Genomic DNA, 26,523 nt, shown 5'->3' with positions numbered 1-26,523 from the left:
GCAAACTTCGCCAGTGCTTACCAGCGACATGGTGTGGAGGCTCACCTCCATGCAGTGAGGCAGGAGCCCGGGGAAACTCTCCGGACCTTCATCTCCCGCTTCACCAGGGTACGAGGGACTATACCCCGTATCTCTGACGCTTCCATCATCACCGCCTTCCGCCAGGGGGTGCGTGATGAAAAAATGCTGGAGAAGTTGTGAAAGGGAAATGTGCCCTTGGGCCATTTCTATAATGTTTTAGTGATTAAGTGTCCAACACATAGTGAGTGAAATATTATGTGCCAAACAAGCAAAAGATGCAAATCATATAACAAGGTACGTTTCTAGACTTAGTACATTGTTTTGAGTACTAACATATTGTGTCGAAGTGCTAGAAACAGGAAAAGGAAAAAGCACAAAAGATTTGGCTGAGTATAGCTATAGTCCAGCTCGGTCTGGCACACCGGACAGTGTCCGGTGCGCCAGGCTGAACTCCGGTGAACAGGCCGCTCTCGGGAGAATTTGGCGGCGTACGACTATAATTCACCGGACTGTCTGGTGGTGCACCGGACTGTCCGGTAAGCCAATGGCCGCCAACGCAGCGGTCGGTCGCGCAATCCGCGGGCGACGCGTGGCCCGCACCAACGGTCGGTAGGGGGCATCAGACTGTCTGGTGTGCACCGGACAGTGTCCGGTGTGCCAACTGCCATGGCGCTGCAACTGTCATCTGCGCCAAATTAGGAAGGAGATCCGCACCAGACATGCTACAGTGATTGTCCGGTGGTGCACCGGACTGTCCGGTGCACCACCCGACAGAAGGCAAGGATAACCTTCCTTGTTGGCCTCCAATGGCTCCTAGCTGTCTTGGGGCTATAAAAGGGACCCCTAGGCGCATGGAGGAGTCACCCAAGCATTCACTAAGCATTCTAAGTCTTCCACACTCCGTCTCCGCGCACTTGATCAATCGTGTTAGTGATTTGAGCTCCGTTCTAGTCATAAACTCTTTGTGCTTTATTTTGAGCTCAAGTCTTAGCTTGTGTGCGTGTGTATGCTGCGGATTTGTGTGTGTTGCTCCCCAACCTTACTCTTGTGTTTTCATTGTGATCTTTGTTTTCTCAGTTGATTTGTTTTCCCCTATCTTTCGGACTTGACATTTGTTCTAACGCTAACCCCGGCTTGTAGTGTGCTTAAAGTTGTAAATTCCAGTTTCCGCCTATCCACCCCCCTCTAGGCGACTTTCAGTTACGCCAATCTTGTTACCAAGTTTAATGAACAGACAGGTAGAAACTACACTCGTGTTCAAATGAAAAGTCGTTGGGATGCACTGAAATCTGAATTTACAACATGGAAGACATTACTCCTTAGTGCATCTAGGTTAAGAAGAGACCCAAGGACTAGGTCAATTGCAGCTAGTAATGAATGGTGGGAAGAAAAAAATTCAGGTATGCAACTTATATTGGATTCTAATATATAACATGTGTCACATGATTATATGAATTAATATTGTTGTTGTGTTGCAGGCTATGCCACAAGCCAAAAAGTTTAGACTTGCTGATAGTCGCCTAGAGGGGGGGTGAATAGGGCGAAACTGAAATTTACAAATATAAACACAACTACAAGCCGGGTTAGCGTTAGAAATGTAAACGAGTCCGCGAGAGAGGGTGCAAAACAAATCGCAAGCAAATGAAGAGTGTGACACGCGGATTTGTTTTACCGAGGTTCGGTTCTTGCAAACCTACTCCCCGTTGAGGAGGCCACAAAGGCCGAGTCTCTTTCAACCCTTCCCTCTCTCAAACGATCCCTCGGACCGAGTGAGCTTCTCTTCTCAAATCAAAGCCGGGAATAAAACTTCCTCGCAAGGGCCACCACACAATTGGTGCCTCTTGCCTTGATTACAATTGAGTGTTGAACACAAGAAAGAATGCGAAAGAAAAGAAGCGATCCAAGCGCAAGAGCTCAAATGAACACTACAAATCACTCTCTCTAATCACTAATGCTTTGTGTGGGGTTGGGAGAGGATTTGATCTCTTTTGGTGTGCTTTGCAATGAATGCTAGCTCTTGTATAGTGGTTGGAAGCTGGAAAACTTGGATGCAATGAATGGTGGGGTGGTTGGGGTATTTATAGCCCCAACCACCAACTTGACCGTTGGTGGAGGCCGTCTGTTCGATGGCGCACCGGACAGTCCGGTGCACACCGGACAGTCCGGTGCCCCAGCCACGTCACCAGTTCCGTTGGATTCCGACCGTTGGAGCTTCTGACTTCTGGGCCCGCCTTGATGTCCGGTGGCGCACCGGACATGCACTGTAGAGTGTCCGGTGCGCCTGCTCCCGCGTGCCTGACGACTGCGCGCTTCTGGCGCGCATTAAATGCGCCTGCAGGTGACCGTTGGCGCGAAGTAGTCGTTGCCCCGAGGTTGCACCGGACAGTCCGGTGTACACCGGACAGTCCGGTGAATTTTAGCGGAGCAGCAGAAGTGAAAAACCCGAGGCTGGCGAGTTCCTGAGACCGCTCTTCCTTGGAGCACCGGACATGTCCGGTGTACACCGGACAGTCCGGTGAATTATAGCGGAGTGGCCTCTGGAAATTCCCGAAGGTGGTGAGTTTACGTTGAAGTCCTCTGGTGCACCGGACATTGTCCGGTGGCACACCGGACAGTCCGGTGTGCCAGACCAGAGGTGCCTTCGGTTGACCCCTTTGCTCTTTTGTTGAATCCAACTCTTGGTCTTTTATTGGCTAAGTGTGAACCTTTTGCACTTGTATAACTTATACACTAGAACAAACTAGTTAGTCCAATTATTTGTGTTGGGCAATTCAACCACCAAAATTATATAGGAACTAGGTGTAAGCCTAATTCCCTTTCAATCTCCCCCTTTTTGGTGATTGATGCCAACACAAACCAAAGCAAATGTAGAAGTGCATAATTGAACTAGTTTGTATGATGTAAGTGCAAAGGTTGCTTGGAATTGAGCCAATATAAATACTTACAAGATATGCATGGATTGTTTCTTCATTTTTAACATTTTGGACCACGTTTGCACCACATGTTTTGTTTTTGCAAAAATCTTTTGTAAATCTTTTCAAAGTTCTTTTGCAAATAGTCAAAGGTAAATGAATAAGAGTTTGCAAGGCATTTTCAAGTTTTGAAATTTTCTCCCCCTGTTTCAAATGCCTTTCTTTTGACTAAACAAAACTCCCCCTAAATGAAATCATCCTCTTAGTGTTCAAGAGGGTTTTGATGATTCAAATTAAAAAACTATTTTCTCCCCCTTTTGAACTCAATAAGATACCAATTGAAAAATACTCTTGGAAAACACTAAGTTTTTGAAATTGGTGGTGGTGCGGTCCTTTTGCTTTGGGCTCAACCTTTCTCCCCCTTTGGCATGAATCGCCAAAAACGGAATCATTAGAGCCCATCGAAGTATTTTCTCCTCCTTTGGTCATAAAATAAAGGAATGAAGAGTATACCAAAGTTGGAGAGATGCTTGGAGTGACGGCGAAGGAAGAGTAGTGGAGTGTAGTGGAAGCCTTTGTCTTCGCCGAAGACTCCAATTCCCTTTCAATATACCTATGACTTGGTTTGAAAAACTCTTGAAAACACATTAGTCATAGCAATATACAAAATAGATATGATCAAAGGTATATTTATGAGCTATGTGTGGAAGTTAGCAAAAGAAATTTCTAGAATCAAGAATATTGAGCTCATGCCTAAGTTTGGTAAAAGTTTGTTCATCAAGTGGCTTGGTAAAGATATCGGCTAATTAATCTTTAGTGTTAATGTATGAAATCTCGATATCCCCCTTTTGCTGGTGATCCCTAAGAAAATGATACCGAATGGCTATGTGTTTAGTGCGGCTATGCTCGACGGGATTGTCGGCCATTTTAATTGCACCCTCATTATCACATAGCAAAGGGACTTTGGTTAATTTGTAACCGTAGTCCCGCAAGGTTTGCCTCATCCAAAGCAATTGCGCGCAACAATGGCCTGCGGCAATATATTCGGCTTCGGCGGTAGAAAGAGCGACCGAATTTTGCTTCTTTGAAGCCCAAGATACCAAGGATCTTCCCAAGAACTGGCAAGTCCCCGATGTGCTCTTTCTATAATCTTACACCCTGCCTAATCGGCATCCGAATAACCAATCAAATCAAATGTGGATCCCCGAGGGTACCAAAGCCCAAACTTAGGTGTATAAGCCAAATATCTCAAGATTCGTTTTACGGCCGTAAGGTGTGATTCCTTAGGGTCGGCTTGGAATCTTGCACACATGCAAACGGAAAACATAATGTCCGGTCGAGATGCACATAAATAAAGCAATGAACCAATCATCGACCGGTATACCTTTTGATCCACGGACTTACCTCCCGTGTCGAGGTCGAGATGCCCATTGGTTCCCATGGGTGTCTTGATGGGCTTGGCATCCTTCATCCCAAACTTGTTTAGAATGTCTTGAGTGTACTTCGTTTGGCTAATGAAGGTGCCCTCTTGGAGTTGCTTTACTTGGAATCCTAAGAAATACTTCAACTCCCCCATCATAGACATCTCGATTTTCTGTGTCATAATCCTACCAAACTCTTTACATGTAGACTCGTTAGTAGACCCAAATATAATATCATCAACATAAATTTGGCATACAAACAAGTCATTTTCAAGAGTTTTAGTAAAGAGTGTAGGATCGGCTTTTCCGACTTTGAATCCATTAGCAATAAGAAAATCTCTAAGGCATTCATACCATGCTCTTGGGGCTTGCTTGAGCCCATAAAGCGCCTTAGAGAGCTTATAGACATGGTTAGGATACTCACTGTCTTCAAAGCCGGGAGGTTGCTCAACATAGACCTCTTCCTTGATTGGTCCATTGAGGAAGGCACTTTTCACGTCCATTTGATAAAGCTTAAAGCCATGGTAAGTAGCATAGGCTAATAATATGCGAATTGACTCAAGCCTAGCTACGGGTGCATAGGTTTCACCGAAATCCAAACCTTCGACTTGGGAGTATCCCTTGGCCACAAGTCGAGCTTTGTTCCTTGTCACCACACCATGCTCGTCTTGCTTGTTGCGGAAGACCCACTTGGTTCCTACAACATTTTGATTAGGACGTGGAACTAAATGCCATACCTCGTTTCTAGTGAAGTTGTTGAGCTCCTCTTGCATCGCCATCACCCAATCCGCATCTTGGAGTGCTTCCTCTACCCTGTGTGGCTCAATAGAGGAGACAAAAGAGTAATGTTCACAAAAATGTGCAACCCGAGATCGAGTGGTTACCCCCTTATGAATGTCGCCGAGGATGGTGTCGACGGGGTGATCTCGTTGTATTGCTTGGTGCACTCTTGGGTGTGGCGGCCTTTGCTCTTCATCCTCCTTGTCTTGATCATTTGCATCTCCCCCTTGATCATTGCCGTCATCTTGAGGTGGCTCATTTGCTTGATCTTCTACTTCATCAACTTGAGCTTCATCCTCATTTTGAGTCGGTGGAGATGCTAGCGTGGAGGAGGATGGTTGATCTTGTGTATGTGGAGGCTCTTCGGATTCCTTAGGACACACATCCCCAATGGACATGTTTCTTAGCGCTATGCATGGAGCCTGTTCTTCACCTATCTCATCAAGATCAACTTGCTCTACTTGAGAGCCGTTAGTTTCATCAAACACAACGTCACAAGAAACTTCAACTAGTCCTGAGGACTTGTTAAAGACTCTATATGCCCTTGTGTTTGAATCATATCCTAGTAAAAAGCCTTCTACAGTTTTAGGAGCAAATTTAGATTTTCTACCTCTCTTAACAAGAATAAAGCATTTGCTACCAAAAACTCTAAAATATGAAATGTTGGGCTTTTTACCGGTTAGGAGTTCATAGGATGTCTTCTTGAGGATTCGGTGAAGGTATAACCGGTTGATGGCGTAGCAAGCGGTGTTGACCGCTTCGGCCCAAAACCGATTCGGTGTCTTGTACTCATCAAGCATGGTTCTTGCCATGTCCAATAGAGTTCGATTTTTCCTCTCCACTACACCATTTTGTTGTGGAGTGTAGGGAGAAGAGAACTCATGCTTGATGCCCTCCTCCTCAAGAAAGCCTTCAATTTGAGAGTTCTTGAACTCCGTCCCATTGTCGCTTCTAATTTTCTTGATCCTTAAGCCGAACTCATTTTGAGCCCGTCTTAAGAATCCCTTTAAGGTTTCTTGGGTATGAGATTTGTCCTGCAAAAAGAACACCCAAGTGAAGCGAGAATAATCATCCACTATTACAAGACAATACTTACTCCCGCCGATGCTTATGTAAGCAATCGGGCCGAATAGATCCATGTGGAGTAGCTCAAGCGGCCTGTCGGTCGTCATGATGTTCTTGTGTGGATGTTGGGTTCCAACTTGCTTCCCGGCTTGACATGCGCTACAAATCCTGTCTTTCTCAAAATGAACATTTGTTAATCCTAAAATGTGTTCTCCCTTTAGAAGCTTATGAAGATTCTTCATCCCAACATGAGCTAGTCGGCGGTGCCAGAGCCAACCCAAGTTAGTCTTAGCAATTAAGCAAGTGTCGAGTTCAGCTCTATCAAAATCTACCAAGTATAGCTGACCCTCTAACACTCCCTTAAATGCTATTGAATCATCACTTCTTCTAAAGACAGTGACACCTACATCAGTGAATAGACAGTTGTAGCCCATTTGACATAATTGGGATACAGAAAGCAAATTGTAATCTAAAGAATCTACAAGAAAAACATTGGAAATAGTATGGTCAGGTGATATAGCAATTTTACCCAATCCTTTGACCAAACCTTGATTTCCATCCCCGAATGTGATAGCTCGTTGGGGATCTTGGTTTTTCTCATATGAGGAGAACATCTTTTTCTCCCCTGTCATGTGGTTTGTGCACCCGCTGTCGAGTATCCAACTTGAGCCCCCGGATGCATAAACCTACAAAACACTTTTAGTTCTTGACTTTAGGTACCCAAACAGTTTTGGGTCCTTTGGCATTAGAAACAAGAACTTTGGGTACCCAAACACAAGTCTTGGAGCCCTTGTGTTTGCCCCCAACAAATTTTGCAACTACCTTGCCGGATTTATTAGTCAAAACATAAGATGCATCAAAAGTTTTAAATGAAATGTCATGATCATTTGATGCATTAGGAGTCTTCTTCTTAGGCAACTTAGCACGGGTTGGTTGCCTAGAACTAGATGTCTCACCCTTATACATAAAAGCATGATTAGGGCCAGAGTGAGACTTCCTAGAATGAGTTCTCCTAATTTTGCTCTCAGGATAACCGGCAGGGTATAAAATGTAACCCTCGTTATCCTGAGGCATGGGAGCCTTGCCCTTAACAAAGTTTGACAATTTTTTAGGAGGGGCACTAAGTTTGACATTGTCTCCCCTTTGGTAGCCAATGCCATCCTTAATGCCAGGGTGTCTCCCATTATAGAGCATACTTCTAGCAAATTTAAACTTTTCATTTTCTAAGTTATGCTCGGCAATTTTTGCATCTAATATTGCTATATGATCATTTTGTTGTTTAATCAAAGTCATGTGATCATGAATAGCATCAATATCAACATCTCTACATCTAGTACAAATGGAAACATGTTGAACACTAGATGTAGAGGGTTTGCATGAATTAAGTTCAACGATCTTAGCACGCAAGATATCATTATTATTTCTAAGATCGGAAATTGTAATATTGCAAACATCTAGTTCTTTAGCCTTAGCAATTAAATTTTCATTTTCTACTCTAAGGCTAGCAAGAGAAATGTTTAATTCTTCTATCCTAGCAAGCAAATCATCATTATTATCTCTAGGATTGGGAATTGAAACATCACAAACATGAGAATCAACCTTAGCATTTAATCTAGCATTTTCATGTCTCAGGTTGTCAATCATCTCATGGCAAGTGCTTAGCTCACTAGATAGTTTTTGACATTTTTCTACTTCTAGAGCGTAAGCATTTTTAACCTTAACATGCTTTTTATTTTCCTTGATTAGGAAGTCCTCTTGGGAGTCCAAGAGGTCATCCTTTTCATGGATGGCACTAATTAGCTCATTTAGTTTTTCCTTTTGTTCCATGTTAAGGTTGGCAAAAAGAGCGCGCAAGTTATCCTCCTCATTGCTAGCATCATCCTCATCACTAGAGGTTTCATATTTAGTGGAGGATCTTGATTTTACCTTCTTCCTTTTGCCGTCCTTTGCCATGAGGCACTTGTGGCCGACGTTTGGGAAGAGGAGTCCCTTGGTGACGGCGATGTTGGCGGCGTCCTCATCAGAGGAGGAGTCGGTGGAGCTCTCGTCGGAGTCCCACTCGCGGCACACGTGGGCATCGCCGCCCCTCTTCTTGTGGTACCTCTTCTTTTCTTTCCTCTTTCCCTTCTTGTCGTTATCCCTGTCACTGTCACTTGATAATGGACATTTAGCGATAAAGTGACCGGGCTTACCACACTTGTAGCAAACCTTCTTGGAACGGGATTTGTAATCCTTCCCCTTCCGTTGCTTGAGGATTTGGCGAAAGCTTTTGATGATTAAAGCCATCTCCTCATTGTCGAGCTTGGAGGCGTCAATTGGTTGTCTACTCGGTGTAGACTCCTCCTTCTTCTCCTCCGTCGCCTTAAATGCCACCGGTTGTGCTTCGGACGTGGAGGTTTCATCAAGCTCGTTGATCTTCTTGGAGCCCTTGATCATACATTCAAAGCTCACAAAATTCCCGATAACTTCCTCGGGGGTCATTTGAGTATATCTAGGATTACCACGAATTAATTGAACTTGAGTGGGGTTAAGGAAAATGAGTGATCTAAGAATAACCTTAACCACCTCGTGGTCATCCCACTTCTTGCTCCCGAGGTTGCGCACTTGGTTCACCAAAGTCTTGAGCCGGTTGTACATGTCTTGTGGCTCTTCCCCTTGGCGAAGTCGAAAGCGACCGAGCTCCCCCTCGATCGTTTCTCGCTTGGTGATCTTTGTTAGTTCATCACCCTCGTGCGCGGTCTTGAGGAGGTCCCAAATTTCCTTTGCATTCTTCAACCCTTGCACCTTGTTGTATTCCTCTCTATTTAGAGAGGCCAAGAGTATGGTTGTGGCTTGGGAGTTGAAGTGCTCGATTTGGGCCACTTCGTCCGTATCATAATCCTCATCCCCTACAGAAGGTACCTGTGCTCCAAACTCAACAACATTCCATATACTTTTGTGGAGTGAGGTTAGATGAAATTTCATTAAATCACTCCACCTAGCATAATCTTCGCCATCAAAAGTTGGCGGTTTGCCTAATGGAACGGAAAGCAATGGAGTATGTCTAGATGTACACTACAAGAAACTAATAAATGTTCGTGGGTTAACTTAAGAACGTGGGTACCGACGTTCTTAATTGAGTTAAGTTCATGGGTTTGTTGAAAAACGTGAGTACCCACGTTTTTAGTTTAAATTCGTGCGCCATAGATAAAACCGTCGAACTTATAGTATTAGGAACGTTGGTACCCACGTTCTTAATTTAAGTTCGTGGGCCACGTCGACACCGTCGAATTTAACCCAAACTAAATCCCTAGCGACCCACGCGTCTATCTTCTATCCCGCCTACGCGCGCGCCGCCGGTCCCTGCTCCTCCACAGCGCCGCCGCCAGCCCACGCTCCCGCCGCCACCGCTCCTCCACCGCGCCCGCCGCCAGCCGCTCCTCCACCGCGCCCGCCGCTAGCCCGCTCCTCCACCGCGCCCCCACTCCTCCACCTCCACCTCCACCACGCGCGTCCGCCAGACCGCGCGCCGCCACCTCCACCCTAGCTGCGGTTCCTCCTCCAGATCCCGGCGGCCCGGCCCCATGGCCGCCCTCGTTTCTAGCTCCAGCTTCTCCGCTCTCTAGCTCCGGATCGCACGCGCACGTAAAGACACGGAGCCCGCAGCCAAGGATGCCGCAGCCGCTGTGCCGGACTCGTGGGAGACGGCCGACATAGACGGGCCCTTGAGCCGGCTCATCCTCTCCGCGCGACGCATGTCGTCTTCGCCGGACTTCGCTGACGGCCAGGACCCGCCCCAGCCGCCGCCCACACTACAGCCGCAGGGCGCTCCTTCGGCTCCCTCAGATGTGTGCGAGGGCCTGGTAGCCCAGGTCGATCAGTTCCTACGAGAGGCCCTCGAGAAGCCAAGGGAGAGGCTTTCTGGTAAAATTAACGCCTCCTCCGCAGTTAGTTTACCATTCCATTTGTTTGTTATGTGATTCTACTAACTTGATTAGGCGACAAAAAGGTTAGCTTAGAATTCGTGCAGAGTGTTCCTTGCTTGTTTTGAGATGTGCCCAGGCGGCTAGCTGCTTTATTCATAGGGTACATGTATTCTTGGTCTTACTTATATACTGTGTGGTATTTTTATGTACTTCATCCCTTATGGCTTGCTACTATAGTGAGGTATCTGGAAAATGTGACTGGTGTTTTCCATACAATTTATGTCCTTTTCATTTGTGCAAACATGCTGGTCCCATAGGATAAGAGATTTTGTACAGCCATCAGATAGTAAAACCCCGTTCGAAAAATTATGAATTGCAAGTGTTTGTTCCAAGCAGCTTGTGCATCTGATGGTCGCGTGGTTCTACTATTTAACCCAATTATCACCAACTGGAACTTTACATTTTACTGTTCCATTGCCTAATGCTTTAATATTAATCGACAAAATACGCCTAGTCCTTGTATTTGACTCCAGTCTATTCCTTTCTGCAGTGCTAAGAATGGAGCAAGAAATTTTGAAGTTCATTCATGACCCTAGTCGTACAGAGTATGAATTCAATGGCCTTCCAACTTCGTATCTGCGTCTTGCTGCACATCGCCTGGCGCAACATTACTTCCTGCAGTCCATTGCCATACCAGACAACAGTTTGCCTGATGGAACTGGTTCACGTATCATCCTTCGTAAGACAACATTCGACTGTCGACTGCCTGCTGTCCGCCTTGCAGATATTCCAGTTAATCTGCCACAAGAAGACATCTCTGTGGCGAAAGTAGCTATTAAGCAGAGACCTCAAAAGAATTTCCATGGCATGAACAGCTCAAGTGCTCACTCTTCTAGAGACAACCTCCAAAAAAGCGTCGAAGAAAGAAAAGAGGAATACAACAAGGCACGAGCGCGGATATTTAACAACAGAATAGGATAGGTCCACTTCCTTGGAGTTGAACCCAAGCAATAGAATAGGTCAAGGGGCCGAAATTACTCTTGAGAGGAGCCTGACTACCACTTCAGCTAGCAGCAGGTCAAATAGAATCAAGATTGATAAGGAGCATGCAGTCAATAGAAACAAGCAGAACAATAGGTTTGCAATTTTCAGAGATCGTGAGCTAGAGCGCAAGGATCCTGATTATGACAGAAGCTATGACAGGTCAGTTTCTTTTGTCGTAACACATCTCTTTGATGCTAAACTCTTAGCGCACCGTAGACAGGAAAGCTTTTATGGCTATTTTTACCATGCTTCTGCTCTGTAGTTTCTTATGCATTGTATGAAGTTCTTCATTTGACTATCGTCCAAAACTTTTCAAGTCAACTGCAAAATATCAGTTTGATTGCTAATGATGGGATCCTAGTGAAGCATGTCAATAAGAGGATTCTTTCTTTTTATAGGAAACACTAAATCTTGTGATGTACTCCCTCTGTTCCTAAGTCTCCAGCATATTAGTCATCTGCACAGTGACCAAGGAGCGCCGATATGCTTTTACTCGCAGTCTTCTTAGCCGTGCACTTTCGAATAAATCTGCAATTTTGGATCGTATCAGAGATGCAGTGTTTGAGAAAGTGAGTTTATTTCCTGAATTTTATATTTCCACCAAATGTCATTGATTAGCATTGTTCTCATGGGTCTCGGGAAAAGAGAAAACCAGGTTGATTAGCTATATTCCCTCAATCTACATTTATTTATGGGTCTATTAGTAGGTACACACATTAATAACTGATTTTAATCTCTGTATAGGTTTATGTTATCGATTTTGGACTTGCAAAGAAGTACAGAGATACATCAACACACCAGCACATTCCATACAGGTAAGCATGCTGTGTGTGTGAAATTTGAATGAAATTGATGTGCAACGTCTTGTTTATTTCTGCCTTTACCGTAAAATAACTGTACTTGGTCCGTAGTGTCACCAACAATATATTCTACTTCTGTAATTTCTGATGCTGCCACACCAGGTCCATAATTATATTATGCCCATGTTTGATATTGTTCCATGTACCACTAGAAATTCAAATATCTGGAAAATGTTCTCTTAGCATGATTTGAGACAGCACCTCGATTTAAAATATCTGAACCTTCAGTGTTGTCCATGTAATTGTAGAGAGAACAAGAACTTGACTGGAACAACAAGATATGCAAGTGTAAATACCCACCTTGGAATTGGTAGGTTTAATTCAATTGGTGGTAGCTAGTTTCCAGGCATGCTGTTTCTGGATTCCTGAAAAACTTCTCTTACCTTTCCATGACATTTCATTTCTATATTATAATTGATGTCTTCTCGCAGAACAAAGCCAGAGGGATGACATGGAATCTCTTGGATATGTACTGATGTACTTCTTGCGAGGAAGGTTGTTTACTGTAACATGATTCACCATTTCACCTCTCATTTTCTGATATGTCTGGGTTAATACATGGTTTGCCTACTGTCAGCCTTCCATGGCAGGGCCTGAAAGCTGGGAACAAAAAACAAAAGTATGAAAAGATTAGCGAAAGGAAAATTGCATTTAATACACCCAATATTCGGGAAGGTTGGTTTAATACACCCAATATTTCATTTAATGATAAACCATGTATGCATTTCTCAGTGTAGCAAAAATGCTAAATCGGAATTATGTTATCCATTGGGCAGGTTTTCAGTTTGATTATGTTTTTAACTGGACCATTCTAAAGTACCAACAGGCACAGATGACCACTGCTCCACCTCGTGCAATTGTCTGTACAAGGAATAAACTTACCCTCCTAACTTTCTTTAATTGCGCACACGTGGATATTTTTTCCTGACTACACTTGTGCCTTCTTATTTAGGCTCCAGCAGTAGGACAAAGCTCTAGGATGGCTCCTGTGGCTCAAGGACGAGAAGTTGCTCGTGTACGATTACTACAGCCGGGGAAGCGTGTCCAACATGCTCCATGGTATGATCCACGCTGACATCTCTCCTTCGTCCTGTCACTCTCATAAGTTCAATGCTCAATTTGGAATGCTCAATTTGCAATGGGCGTCATAATAACTACCCATGTCTGTTTGGGATTACAATCGTCATAATAACTACCCATGTTTGCAAAAGGCTACCAAGTGTGGAAAAGGTCCTTGTTTCTTCCCTGCTTCTGTCTAGGTTCACATTTTAATCTTCTGATGACTGTAGCATTTTAATCTTCTGATGACGTGGTCTGCTGCAGTGCTGCCGCTTCTCTATGTCCAGCCGACGTCTGCTGTAGTGCTGCTGCTTCTCTGTGTCCAGACGTCGTGGTCTGCAGCCGACGTCTGCTATTTCTCTGCATCCAGCTGTCAACGCCAGCTCCTGCTGACTGCTACTCTACTCTATGCTCTGCTGAAATCATGAACTATAATTCTACACGCTTCTCGTAAAGGCGATTATTGATTAGCAGGTTCTTTCGACTTTCCTTTTTGAAGGAAAAGAAAAAGGAGAAGATAATGTACTCAACTCAAAGTCCTATCGTAGTTCTTTTCCGGCAATGCTGGTGATCGTTTTGCTGATCATGTATCAGTTTTGGATGGTTCAGTCCTGCTCCTGTCTGTCAACAGTCCTTTTTTTAGATACAAATGCTGGTCTTAGTACGGACAATGGTCCTGGTCCAGCATTTGAGATACAAAAAAAAACGGTACTGTCTTATTTTTTGTTCAGTCCTGCTCCTGTCTGTCAACAGTCAACACTGTCCGTACTAATGGATCATTAGATCTGAAGCCCAGTAGCTCATTCCCTGTTCTTTATTGTTCTTGGATGCCGCTGTGCGATAGATTAGGTGATTATCAGCATGATGTTCAGGTTGGCGAAGAGGCGATAAAACTGTCGAGGATGTCAGCCATACATTAGCTTGGCTCTACACTTTGAATGCATCCGAGGGCTGCTCATTTTGGTTTATGAGAATTTTGGTGTACATGTGATTTAATGCTTTCCTATATTTATTTAGAAAAGGATGCTATGTTTATCATGCTTTCCTATATCTTGGTGTACATGTGATTTAATGTCAGTTGTATATTTATGAGAATTTTGGTTTATTTTGTAGGATTCCGGCTCTCATCAAGTGACTCCTCCCCCTCACGCTGACTTTGCGGACAGATGTCTCAATTCTAGTGGTGGAGCTACGAACAACAATCCGATGTCCTGATCGTGAGCGATGGAGCTAATGTTTGAACTTGTGAACTAAAAATGAGAACTATGGATATGAACTTATGTATTTAGACTTATGTGAATTTGTGAACTTATGTATTTGGACTTGTGTGAATTTGTGAACTTATGTATTTGGACTTGTGTGAATTTGTGATATGTATATATATCCATGTGTTTGAAATCTGTATTGTATGTGATATTCTGTGTTGCATGATATGTTATTATGTGTGTCTAATTTTTCATTTCTGTATTTTTTATTTTTTTCTGGAAAAGGGTTAAGAACGTGGGTACCCACGTTCTTAAGGTTAAGAACGTGGGTACCGTCGAACTTAATGGGCAGCCCTTGCCGACCCACGTAGGACCCATAAATTCGACGGCCACGTGGCCCCGTTGAAAGGGAAATGTGCCCTTGGGCCATTTCTATGTATTTTGGTGATTGAGTGCCAACACATGTGCTTAATTGGGAATTTATGTACATGGATGAACAAGGTGAAAATCATGAAGTAAAGGTATGTTTCTAAGTCTTAGTACATTGGTTTTAAGTACTAATATATTTGTCTAAGTGTTAGAAACAGAAAGAAGAAGAATAGAGAAAAGGAGAAGGGACTTGGCTGTGTGCTGCCAAGACCCAGCTCGGTCTGGAGCACCGGACTGTCCGGTGTGCACCGGACAGTGTCCGGTGCGCCAGGCTGGCGCGACTCGAACTGGCCGCTCTCGGGAAATTGGCCGGCGACTTCGGCTAAAATTCACCGGACTGTCCGGTGTGCACCGGACTGTCCGGTGAGCCAACGGTCGGCCAGGGCCAACGGTCGGCCGCGCAATCCGCGCGGGACACGTGGCCGAGCCAACGGTCGGAAGACGGCACCGGACTGTCCGGTGTGCACCGGACATGTCCGGTGCGCCAACAGCGCCAGATCTGCCAACGGTCTGCAACGGTCGTCTTCGCCGTTTAAGGAAACAAATCGGGCACCGGACAGTGTCCGGTGTGCACCGGACTGTCCGGTGCCCCCGACGACAGAAGGCAAGGATGGCCTTCCGGATTTGCTCTCAACGGCTCCTAGCTGCCTTGGGGCTATAAAAGGAGCCCCTAGGCGCATGGAGGAGACACACAAGCAACCTTTGAGCATTCTTGATCATCCACACTAAGTCTGTGCGCATTCGTTTGTGTTTCTAAGTGATTCGAGCTCTGTTCTAAGTGAGAACTCTGAGATAGTCTTGTGAGCTCGATTCTTGGCCGTGTGTGTGCGTTTTTGCTGTGGATTTGTGTGTGTTGCTTCCCTCCCTTACTCTGTGTTTCATTTGTGATCATATACTTGTAAGGGCAAGAGACTCCAATTTGTGGAGATTCCTTGCAAACGGGATAGTGAAAGGAAAACAAAACACCGTGGTATTCAAGTGGGTCTTTGGACCGCTTGAGAGGGGTTGATTGCAACCCTCGTCCGTTGGGACGCCACAACGTGGAGTAGGCAAGCGTTGGTCTTGGCCGAACCACGGGATAAAACCACTGTGTCACTCTGTGCTTGATTCTCTTGTGGTACTGTGTTTTGTTGAGATTGTTGAGACTTCACCTTAGCCACTTGGCAATAATTGTGCTAACACTTAACAAGTTTTTGTGGCTTAAGTTTGAAGTTTTTACAGGATCACCTATTCACCCCCCCCCTCTAGGTGCTCTCAATTGGTATCAGAGCCGTTCTCTTCACAAAGGGACTAACCGCCCGAAGAGATGGATCCTAAGGGGAAGGGTATAGTGATCAACGACAAAGAGAAGGAATCCTTCGTCAACGAGCCGAAGGACGATAAGCCTACCGACTCCGGCTCGGGCCAAAGACGGAAGGAAGGGAAGAAGAAGAAGACCAGGCGCATCAAGGAGATCGTCTACTACGACAGCGACGAGTCTACTTCTTCCCAAAAGGACGAGGACCACAACGACTACGAGAGAAGAAAACCGGTTAATTCGAACTTTTCTTTTGATTACTCTCGTATTCCGCAAAGTTCACATTCTCATTTGCTCTCCATTCCACTCGGCAAGCCCCCACACTTTGATGGAGAGGACTACGGATTTTGGAGCCACAAAATGCGTAGTCACCTATTCTCTCTCCATCCTAGTATATGGGAGATTGTAGAGAGTGGAATGCATTTTGATAGTTCAGATAGTCCCATGTTCATTAATGAACAAATTCATAAGAATGCACAAGCTACTACTGTTCTTCTAGCTTCCTTGTGCAGGAATGAATACCATAAGGTGAGCGGCTTGGATAACGCCAAGCAAATCTGGGACACCCTCAAGATTTCTCATGAGGGGAACGACGTCACCTTACTCACCAAGATGGAGTTAGTGGAGGGCGAGCTTGGACGGTTCGCAATGATAAGGGGCGAGGAGCCAACGCAAACATACAATCGGCTCAAGACCCTTATCAACAAGATAAGAAGCTACGGGAGCACGCGATGGACGGACCACGACGTCGTCCGCCTAATGCTAAGGTCATTTACCGTTCTTGATCCTCACTTGGTGAACAATATACGTGAAAATCCCAGGTACACCAAGATGTCGCCCGAAGAAGTTCTTGGGAAATTTGTTAGCGGGCGAATGATGATCAAGGAGGCGAGATATGTGGACGACGCCTTGAATGGTCCGATCAACGAGCCGCAACCTCTCGCTCTCAAGGCAACACGAAGCAAGGAGGCGCTACCTAGCAAGGTGGCACAAATTGAGGCGGCCGGACTCAACGATGAAGAGATGGCTCTCATCATCAAGAGATTCAAGACGGCGCTAAATGGTCGCAAGGGGCAGCCAAGCAAGACCAAGACCAAGGGGAAGCGCTCATGCTTCAAATGCGGTAAGCTTGGTCATTTTATCGCTAACTGTCCCGATAATGAAAGTGACCAGGAAAAGGGGAACAAAAGAGAAAAGAAGAAGCAATACAAGAAGGCAAAGGGCGAGGCGCATCTAGGAAAGGAGTGGGACTCGGATTGCTCCTCCTCCGACTCCGACAACGAAGGACTCGCCGCCACTGCCTTCAACAAATCGGCTCTCTTCCCCAACGAGCGTCTCACATGTCTTATGGCAAGGGAGAAGAAGGTGAGTACTCAAGACTCCACTTATGCTTCTTCTAGTGATAGTGAGTCTAGTGATGATGACATAGATTATTCATGCTTGTTCAAGGGCTTAGATAGATCTAAGATAGATAAAATCAATGAATTGATTGATGCATTGAATGAAAAGGATAGGCTTTTAGAAAAGCAGGAGGATTTATTGTATGATGAACATGATAAATTTGTAGAGGCACAAAAATCATATGCTTTAGAAGTAAAAAGAAATGAAATGCTTTCTTATGAACTATCTACTTGTCATGAAACCATTTCTACTTTACAAGGTTTTAACAATGATTTAAATGCTAAGTTAGAAGTAGCAAATAAATCTAATTCTTGTGTAGAACATGTTAAGATTTGCACTAGGTGTAAGGATTTCGATGTTGATGCCTGTAGTGAACATCTAGTTTTAATTTCCAAATTAAATAAGGAAGTGGCTAGTCTTAATGCCCAACTTAAGACTAGCAAGAATGAAGTTGATAAAATAAAATTTGCAAGGGATGCCTATACGGTTGGTAGACACCCCTCAATTAAGGATGGTCTTGGCTTCAAGAGAGAGGCCAAGAACTTAACAAGCCATAAGGCTCCCATCTTCGTCAAGGAGAAAGGGAAGGCCCCTATGGCTAGTAATGTTAAAAAGAACCATGCTTTTATGTATTATGATAGGAGAAATGCTAGAAATGCTTATAATGATTTTGATTCACATGTTTATGATTCTCATGCCATGTTTGCCTCTAGTTCTTCTTATAAGCATGATAGGGATATGCCTAGGAGAAATATTGCTCATGTGCCTAGAAAGAATGTTATTCATGCTCCTAGGAAAGTAGTGAATGAACCTTCTATAATTTATTGTGCTTTAAACACTTCCTTTGCTATTTATAGAAAGGATAGGAAAATAGTTGCTAGGAAGTTAGGGGCAAAATGCAAGGGAGACAGGACTTGCATTTGGGTCCCTAAGGACATTTGTGCTAACCTTGCAGGACCCAACATGAGTTGGGTACCTAAGACCCAAGCCTAAATTTGCCTTGCAGGTTTATGCATCCGGGGGTTCAAGCTGGATTATTGACAGCGGATGCACAAACCATATGACGGGGGAGAAGAAGATGTTCACCTCCTACGTCAAAAATAAGGATTCCCAAGATTCAATTATATTCGGTGATGGGAATCAAGGCAAGGTAAAAGGGCTAGGTAAAATTGCAATTTCAAATGAGCATTCTATATCAAATGTATTCTTAGTGGAGAGTCTTGGATATAATTTGCTATCTGTCAGTCAATTATGTCAAATGGGATATAATTGTTTATTTACAAATGTAGATGTGTCTGTCTTTAGAAGATGTGATGGTTCACTAGCTTTTAAGGGTGTACTAGACGACAAACTTTATTTAGTTGATTTTGCAAAAGAAGAGGCCGGTCTAGATGCATGCTTAATGGCTAAGACTTGCATGGGCTGGCTATGGCATCGCCGCTTAGCACATGTGGGGATGAAGAACCTCCACAAGCTTCTAAAGGGAGAACATGTGATAGGTCTAACAAATGTACATTTCGAAAAAGATAGACCTTGTGCAGCTTGTCAGGCAGGTAAACAGGTGGGAGGAGCGCATCACAACAAGAATGTGATGACCACGTCAAGACCCCTGGAGCTACTGCATATGGACCTCTTCGGACCCGTCGCCTACCTAAGCATAGGGGGAAGTAAGTATGGCTTAGTTATTGTTGATGATTTTTCCCGCTTCACTTGGGTGTTCTTTTTGCAGGATAAGTCTGAAACCCAAGGGACCCTCAAGCGCTTCCTCAGGAGGGCTCAAAATGAGTTTGAGCTCAAAGTGAAAAAGATAAGGAGCGACAACGGGTCCGAATTCAAGAACCTTCAAGTGGAGGAGTTCCTTGAAGAAGAAGGGATCAAGCACGAGTTCTCCGCTCCCTACACACCACAGCAAAATGGTGTGGTAGAGAGGAAGAACAGGACGCTCATTGACATGGCGAGGACGATGCTAGGAGAATTCAAGACCCCCGAGTGCTTTTGGACGGAAGCCGTGAACACTGCTTGCCATGCCATCAACAGGGTCTACCTTCATCGCCTCCTCAAGAAGACGTCGTATGAGCTTCTAACCGGTAACAAACCCAATGTATCTTACTTTCGTGTATTTGGGAGCAAGTGCTACATTCTAGTAAAGAAGGGTAGAAATTCTAAGTTTGCTCCCAAAGCTGTAGAAGGGTTTTTATTAGGTTATGACTCAAATACAAAGGCGTATAGAGTCTTCAACAAATCATCGGGTTTGGTTGAAGTCTCTAGCGACGTTGTATTTGATGAGACTAATGGCTCTCCAAGAGAGCAAGTTGTTGATTGTGATGATGTAGATGAAGAAGATGTTCCGACGGCCGCTATACGGACCATGGCGATTGGAGAAGTACGGCCACAGGAACAAGATGAACGAGATCAACCTTCTTCCTCAACTATGGTGCAACCCCCAACCAAAGATGACGAACAGGTACCTCAAGTGGAGGCGCTTGATCAAGGGGGAGCACAAGATGATCAAGTGATAGAGGAAGAAGCGCAACCGACACCTCCAACTCAAGTTCGAGCGATGATTCAAAGGGATCATCCCGTCGAACAAATTCTGGGTGACATTAGCAAGGGAGTAACTACTCGATCTCGATTAGTTAATTTTTGTGAGCATTACTCCTTTGTCTCTTCTATTGAGCCTTTCAGGGTAGAAGAGGCCTTGCTAGATCCGGACTGGGTGTTGGCCATGCAAGAGGAGTTAAACAACTTCAAGCGCAATGAAGTTTGGACACTGGTGCCTCGTCCGAAGCAAAATGTTGTGGGAACCAAGTGGGTGTTCCGCAACAAACAGGACGAGCACGGGGTGGTGACGAGGAACAAGGCTCGACTTGTGGCAAAAGGTTATGCCCAAGTCGCAGGTTTGGATTTCGAGGAGACTTTTGCTCCAGTGGCTAGGCTAGAATCAATTCGTATCTTGCTAGCATATGCCGCTCACCATTCTTTCCGGTTGTTTCAAATGGATGTGAAGAGCACCTTCCTCAACGGGCCAATCAAGGAGGAGGTGTACGTGGAGCAACCCCCTGGCTTCGAGGATGAACGGTACCCCGACCACGTGTGTAAGCTCTCTAAGGCGCTCTATGGACTTAAGCAAGCCCCAAGAGTATGGTATGAATGCCTTAGAGACTTTTTACTTGCTAATGCTTTCAAGGTTGGGAAGGCCGATCCAACTCTTTTTACAAAGACATGTGATGGTGATTTGTTTGTGTGCCAAATTTATGTCGATGACATAATATTTGGTTCTACTAATCAAAAGTCTTGTGAAGAGTTTAGCAGGGTGATGACGCAGAAATTCGAGATGTCGATGATGGGCGAGTTGAACTACTTCCTTGGGTTCCAAGTGAAGCAACTCAAGGAAGGCACCTTCATCTCCCAAACGAAGTACACGCAAGATCTGCTAAAGCGGTTTGGGATGAAGGACGCCAAGCCCGCAAAGACGCCAATGGGGACCGACGGACACACCGACCTCAACAAAGGAGGTAAGTCCGTTGATCAAAAAGCATACCGGTCAATGATAGGTTCTTTGCTTTACTTATGTGCTAGTAGACCGGATATTATGCTTAGCGTATGCATGTGTGCTAGATTTCAATCCGATCCTAAGGAATGTCACCTAGTGGCGGTGAAGCGAATTCTTAGATATTTAGTTGCTACGCCTTGCTTCGGACTCTGGTATCCAAAGGGGTCTACCTTTGACTTAGTTGGATACTCAGACTCCGACTATGCTGGATGTAAGGTCGATAGGAAGAGTACATCGGGGACGTGCCAATTCTTAGGAAGGTCCCTGGTGTCATGGAACTCTAAGAAACAAACTTCCGTTGCCCTATCCACCGCTGAGGCCGAGTATGTTGCCGCAGGACAGTGTTGCGCGCAACTACTTTGGATGAGGCAAACCCTCAGGGACTTTGGCTACAATCTGAGCAAAGTCCCACTCCTATGTGATAATGAGAGTGCTATCCGCATGGCGGAAAATCCTGTTGAACACAGCCGCACAAAGCACATAGACATCCGGCATCACTTTTTGAGAGACCACCAGCAAAAGGGAGATATCGAAGTGTTTCATGTTAGCACCGAGAACCAGCTAGCCGATATCTTTACCAAGCCTCTAGATGAGAAGACCTTTTGCAGGCTGCGTAGTGAGCTAAATGTCTTAGATTCGCGGAACCTGGATTGAATTGTAGCATACATGTAGTTATGCTTTTGATCATGTTCCTTTTTGCATTATGTTGCTTATTATGGTGCTCAAGTTGTACAAACACTCCCTGGACCTCACAAGTCCGTTGCAAAGTGATGCACATGTGTAGGGGGAGATGTGTTACAACTTGACCCTTTGAGACTAACCATGTGCTTGAGTTTGATAATTTAGTCTCGAAGGAGGATTGAAAGGGAAAAGGTGGGCTTGGACCATGAAAGACTTCCACTGCACTCCGATGAGAGGGTAACTAATTCCAAGTTCATATCATGAAATCTTATTGCCATTTGCTCTTAAGTGAAGATTTTGGTGAGGCAATGAGGTTAAAAGGCCAAGATTGATCCCGTTTTGGTGCTTGATGCCAAAGGGGGAGAAAATAAAGGCCAAAGCGATAAATGGATCAGCTACCACTTGAGAGATTTTGAAAATAGTAGAATAGAGTTTTTGTTGTGTCAAAAGCTTTTATTGTCTCTCTTGTCAAAAGTTGGCTTCTTGTGGGGAGAAGTATTGATTATGGGAAATAGGGGGAGTTTTTGAAATCTTTGATCAATCTCTTTTGGAATGACTCTCTTTATACTTCAACATGTGTGTTTGACTTAGAGATAGAGATTTGAGTTTGATTTGCAAAAACAAACCAAGTGGTGGCAAAGGATGATCCATATATGCCAAAATTGAATAAAACCAATTTGAGTTTTTATTTAAAGTGATTTTGCACTTGTTCTAGTTGCTTTATGTTGTGTTGGCATAAATCACCAAAAAGGGGGAGATTGAAAGGGAAATGTGCCCTTGGGCCATTTCTATGTATTTTGGTGATTGAGTGCCAACACATGTGCTTAATTGGGAATTTATGTACATGGATGAACAAGGTGAAAATCATGAAGTAAAGGTATGTTTCTAAGTCTTAGTACATTGGTTTTAAGTACTAATATATTTGTCTAAGTGTTAGAAACAGAAAGAAGAAGAATAGAGAAAAGGAGAAGGGACTTGGCTGTGTGCTGCCAAGACCCAGCTCGGTCTGGAGCACCGGACTGTCCGGTGTGCACCGGACAGTGTCCGGTGCGCCAGGCTGGCGCGACTCGAACTGGCCGCTCTCGGGAAATTGGCCGGCGACTTCGGCTAAAATTCACCGGACTGTCCGGTGTGCACCGGACTGTCCGGTGAGCCAACGGTCGGCCAGGGCCAACGGTCGGCCGCGCAATCCGCGCGGGACACGTGGCCGAGCCAACGGTCGGAAGACGGCACCGGACTGTCCGGTGTGCACCGGACATGTCCGGTGCGCCAACAGCGCCAGATCTGCCAACGGTCTGCAACGGTCGTCTTCGCCGTTTAAGGAAACAAATCGGGCACCGGACAGTGTCCGGTGTGCACCGGACTGTCCGGTGCCCCCGACGACAGAAGGCAAGGATGGCCTTCCGGATTTGCTCTCAACGGCTCCTAGCTGCCTTGGGGCTATAAAAGGAGCCCCTAGGCGCATGGAGGAGACACACAAGCAACCTTTGAGCATTCTTGATCATCCACACTAAGTCTGTGCGCATTCGTTTGTGTTTCTAAGTGATTCGAGCTCTGTTCTAAGTGAGAACTCTGAGATAGTCTTGTGAGCTCGATTCTTGGCCGTGTGTGTGCGTTTTTGCTGTGGATTTGTGTGTGTTGCTTCCCTCCCTTACTCAGTGTTTCATTTGTGATCATATACTTGTAAGGGCAAGAGACTCCAATTTGTGGAGATTCCTTGCAAACGGGATAGTGAAAGGAAAACAAAACACCGTGGTATTCAAGTGGGTCTTTGGACCGCTTGAGAGGGGTTGATTGCAACCCTCGTCCGTTGGGACGCCACAACGTGGAGTAGGCAAGCGTTGGTCTTGGCCGAACCACGGGATAAAACCACTGTGTCACTCTGTGCTTGATTCTCTTGTGGTACTGTGTTTTGTTGAGATTGTTGAGACTTCACCTTAGCCACTTGGCAATAATTGTGCTAACACTTAACAAGTTTTTGTGGCTTAAGTTTGAAGTTTTTACAGGATCACCTATTCACCCCCCCCTCTAGGTGCTCTCACCCGTCGAACTTAAGGTTAAGAACGTGGGTGCCGTCGAACTTATGGGAAAAAATTCGACGGCCCCCGTCGAACTTAAAAACCCACGTTCTTAACCTTAAGTTCGACGGTACCCACGTTCTTAATGTTAAGTTCGACGGTACCCACGTTCTTAACCTTAAGAACGTGGGGGCCGTCGAACTTACTTCTTTAAGTTCGTCCAAAAATCGCCGACGGCTATATTCGTGGGTAAACCCACGTTCTTATGGTAAGTTCGACGGCCTATTACATTAAGTTCGACGGTTTTTCACCCACGTTCTTTAACCAGTTTCTTGTAGTGGTACGGGGATAGTGTAAGGGAATCTTACTAAACTTCTTGCGCTCTTGGCGCTTAGAAGTTACGGACGGCGCATCAGAGTCAGAGGTAGATGTTGATGAAGTGTCAGTCTCGTAGTAGACCACCTTCCTCATCCTTTTGTGCTTGTCTCCTTTCCGATGCGACTTGTGGGAAGAAGATTTCTCCTTCTTCTCCTTGTGGTGTGAGGAAGAAGATCTTTTCTCCTTCCGTTTGGAGGAGTCCTTCTTCTTCTCCTTCCTCTTGGTGCGGGACTCTTCCGATGAAGTGCTCCCTTGGTTTGTAGTGGGCTTGTCGCCGGTCTCCATCTCCTTCTTGGCGTGATCTCCCGACATCACTTCGAGCGGTTATGCTCTAATGAAGCACCGGGCTCCGATACCAATTGATAGTCGCCTAGAGGGGGGTGAATAGGGCGAAACTGAAATTTACAAATATAAACACAACTACAAGTCGGGTTAGCGTTAGAAATGTAAACGAGTCCGCGAGAGAGGGTGCAAAACAAATCGCAAGCAAATGAAGAGTGTGACACGCGGATTTGTTTTACCGAGGTTCGGTTCTCGCAAACCTACTCCCCGTTGAGGAGGCCACAAAGGCCGGGTCTCTTTCAACCCTTCCCTCTCTCAAACGATCCCTCGGACCGAGTGAGCTTCTCTTCTCAAATCAAAGCCGGGAATAAAACTTCCCCGCAAGGGCCACCACACAATTGGTGCCTCTTGCCTTGATTACAATTGAGTGTTGAACACAAGAAAGAATGCGAAAGAAAAGAAGCGATCCAAGCGCAAGAGCTCAAATGAACATTACAAATCACTCTCTCTAATCACTAATGCTTTGTGTGGGGTTGGGAGAGGATTTGATCTCTTTTGGTGTGCTTTGCAATGAATGCTAGCTCTTGTATAGTGGTTGGAAGCTGGAAAACTTGGATGCAATGAATGGTGGGGTGGTTGGGGTATTTATAGCCCCAACCACCAACTTGACCGTTGGTGGAGGCCGTCTGTTCGATGGCGCACCGGACAGTCCGGTGCACACCGGAACAGTCCGGTGCCCCAGCCACGTCACCAGTTCCGTTGGATTCCGACCGTTGGAGCTTCTGACTTCTGGGCCCGCCTTGATGTCCGGTGGCGCACCGGACATGCACTGTAGAGTGTCCAGTGCGCCTGCTCCCGCGTGCCTGACGACTGCGCGCTTCTGGCGCGCATTAAATGCGCCTGCAGGTGACCGTTGGCGCGAAGTAGCCGTTGCCCCGAGGTTGCACCGGACAGTCCGGTGTACACCGGACAGTCCGGTGAATTTTAGCGGAGCAGCAGAAGTGAAAAACCCGAGGCTGGCGAGTTCCTGAGACCGCTCTTCCTTGGAGCACCGGACATGTCCGGTGTACACCGGACAGTCCAGTGAATTATAGCGGAGTGGCCTCTGGAAATTCCCGAAGGTGGTGAGTTTGCGTTGAAGTCCTCTGGTGCACCGGACATGTCCGGTGGTGCACCGGACATTGTCCGGTGGCACACCGGACAGTCCGGTGTGCCAGACCAGAGGTGCCTTCGGTTGACCCCTTTGCTCTTTTGTTGAATCCAACTCTTGGTCTTTTTATTGGCTAAGTGTGAACCTTTTGCACTTGTATAACTTATACACTAGAACAAACTAGTTAGTCCAATTATTTGTGTTGGGCAATTCAACCACCAAAATTATATAGGAACTAGGTGTAAGCCTAATTCCCTTTCACTTGCCCCATTGGAGAATGAAGAAGACCTTGAAATCATGTTTAGTGGTGCGTCCTGTACCAATGTATATGCTATGGCTCCAGATGCAAATGAGGAGTTCAATGGTAATGATAATGATGTAGAGGAGGTGCTTCCAAGTCCGGGTGACAAACCCTCCAGGAAAAGAGGTGCTGCCCAGAATTCCCCAATTAAGAAAACAAAGAAGAATTTTAGAGACTTGCCGTTCAAAGGTTTTGTTGATTCATTTGTGGAAAAAGCTAGTTCAAGCAAGTCTTCTGCAACCTCTTCACATAATGATTATATTAGGCAAGAAATAGCAGAAATGTTGGAATCAGTTATTGAGGCTGGGGCAGGTGAAGGAAGTGATGAACATTTTTATGCCACACAACTCCTTATCAAAAAGGAGTACAGAGATGTGTTTGTCACTCTTAAAACCTTGCATGGCTTAAGAGAACATGGGAGAGAGGAAGAACCGCTAGATAATACTACCTTTGTATTGTTTCTTGCATTGTATCTCCAAATTATCATGTGTGTTGTAACAACTTTGCATTGGAACTTGAGATTATCATTTGTGTTGTAATAACTTTGAATGTTGACCTAATTTTGGTGTATGTAATGCTTTTGTAATATGTATGACAGATGGATTTAAGTGAGTCAAGTGAGGCAAGTAGTTCAAGTGAATCAAGTGATTGGATGTATGAAGCTGCTGCAATTGCAGCATATGCAATGATTGATTATGGGGCATCTTCATCTCAAAACAAACCAAGAAAAGTGCCCGAAGAGACATATTATGAGTGGGTTC

The 26,523-nt window shown here is 45.2% G+C and overlaps 1 protein-coding gene and 2 pseudogenes across 1 annotated transcript; all 3 read left to right on the top strand.

Moving 5' to 3' along the window:
• The first annotated feature begins 1,282 nt into the window (after window positions 1–1,282).
• LOC111590844 (uncharacterized) lies at window positions 1,283–26,170 on the top strand (annotated as a pseudogene).
• On the top strand, window positions 9,328–11,588 carry LOC103648487 (R3H domain-containing protein 1-like; annotated as a pseudogene).
• On the top strand, window positions 11,774–13,495 carry LOC103648486 (casein kinase 1-like protein 1). The gene is made up of 8 exons (XM_020548805.1): window positions 11,774–11,803; window positions 11,893–11,963; window positions 12,257–12,318; window positions 12,440–12,503; window positions 12,586–12,683; window positions 12,785–12,867; window positions 12,961–13,023; window positions 13,298–13,495. Exons 1-8 carry the CDS (start codon window positions 11,777–11,779, stop codon window positions 13,493–13,495), a joined length of 666 nt encoding a protein of 221 aa, XP_020404394.1. The 5' UTR covers window positions 11,774–11,776.
• Window positions 26,171–26,523: the final 353 nt, after the last annotated feature.

The sequence above is a fragment of the Zea mays genome, chromosome 2 (assembly GCF_902167145.1).
Source record: "Zea mays cultivar B73 chromosome 2, Zm-B73-REFERENCE-NAM-5.0, whole genome shotgun sequence".
Taxonomy (NCBI): Eukaryota; Viridiplantae; Streptophyta; class Magnoliopsida; order Poales; family Poaceae; genus Zea; species Zea mays.
This window is presented reverse-complemented; position numbering and strand designations above follow the sequence as displayed.

Coding starts and splice junctions, on each gene's coding strand:
- LOC103648486 (XM_020548805.1), top strand. CDS start 11,777: ATGGGTCTCGGGAAAAGAGAAAACCAG. Junction 12,319..12,439: donor AAATACCCACCTTGGAATTG/GTAGGTTTAATT, acceptor GTCTTCTCGCAG/AACAAAGCCAGAGGGATGAC. Junction 13,024..13,297: donor AAGGACGAGAAGTTGCTCGT/GTACGATTACTA, acceptor TGATGACTGTAG/CATTTTAATCTTCTGATGAC.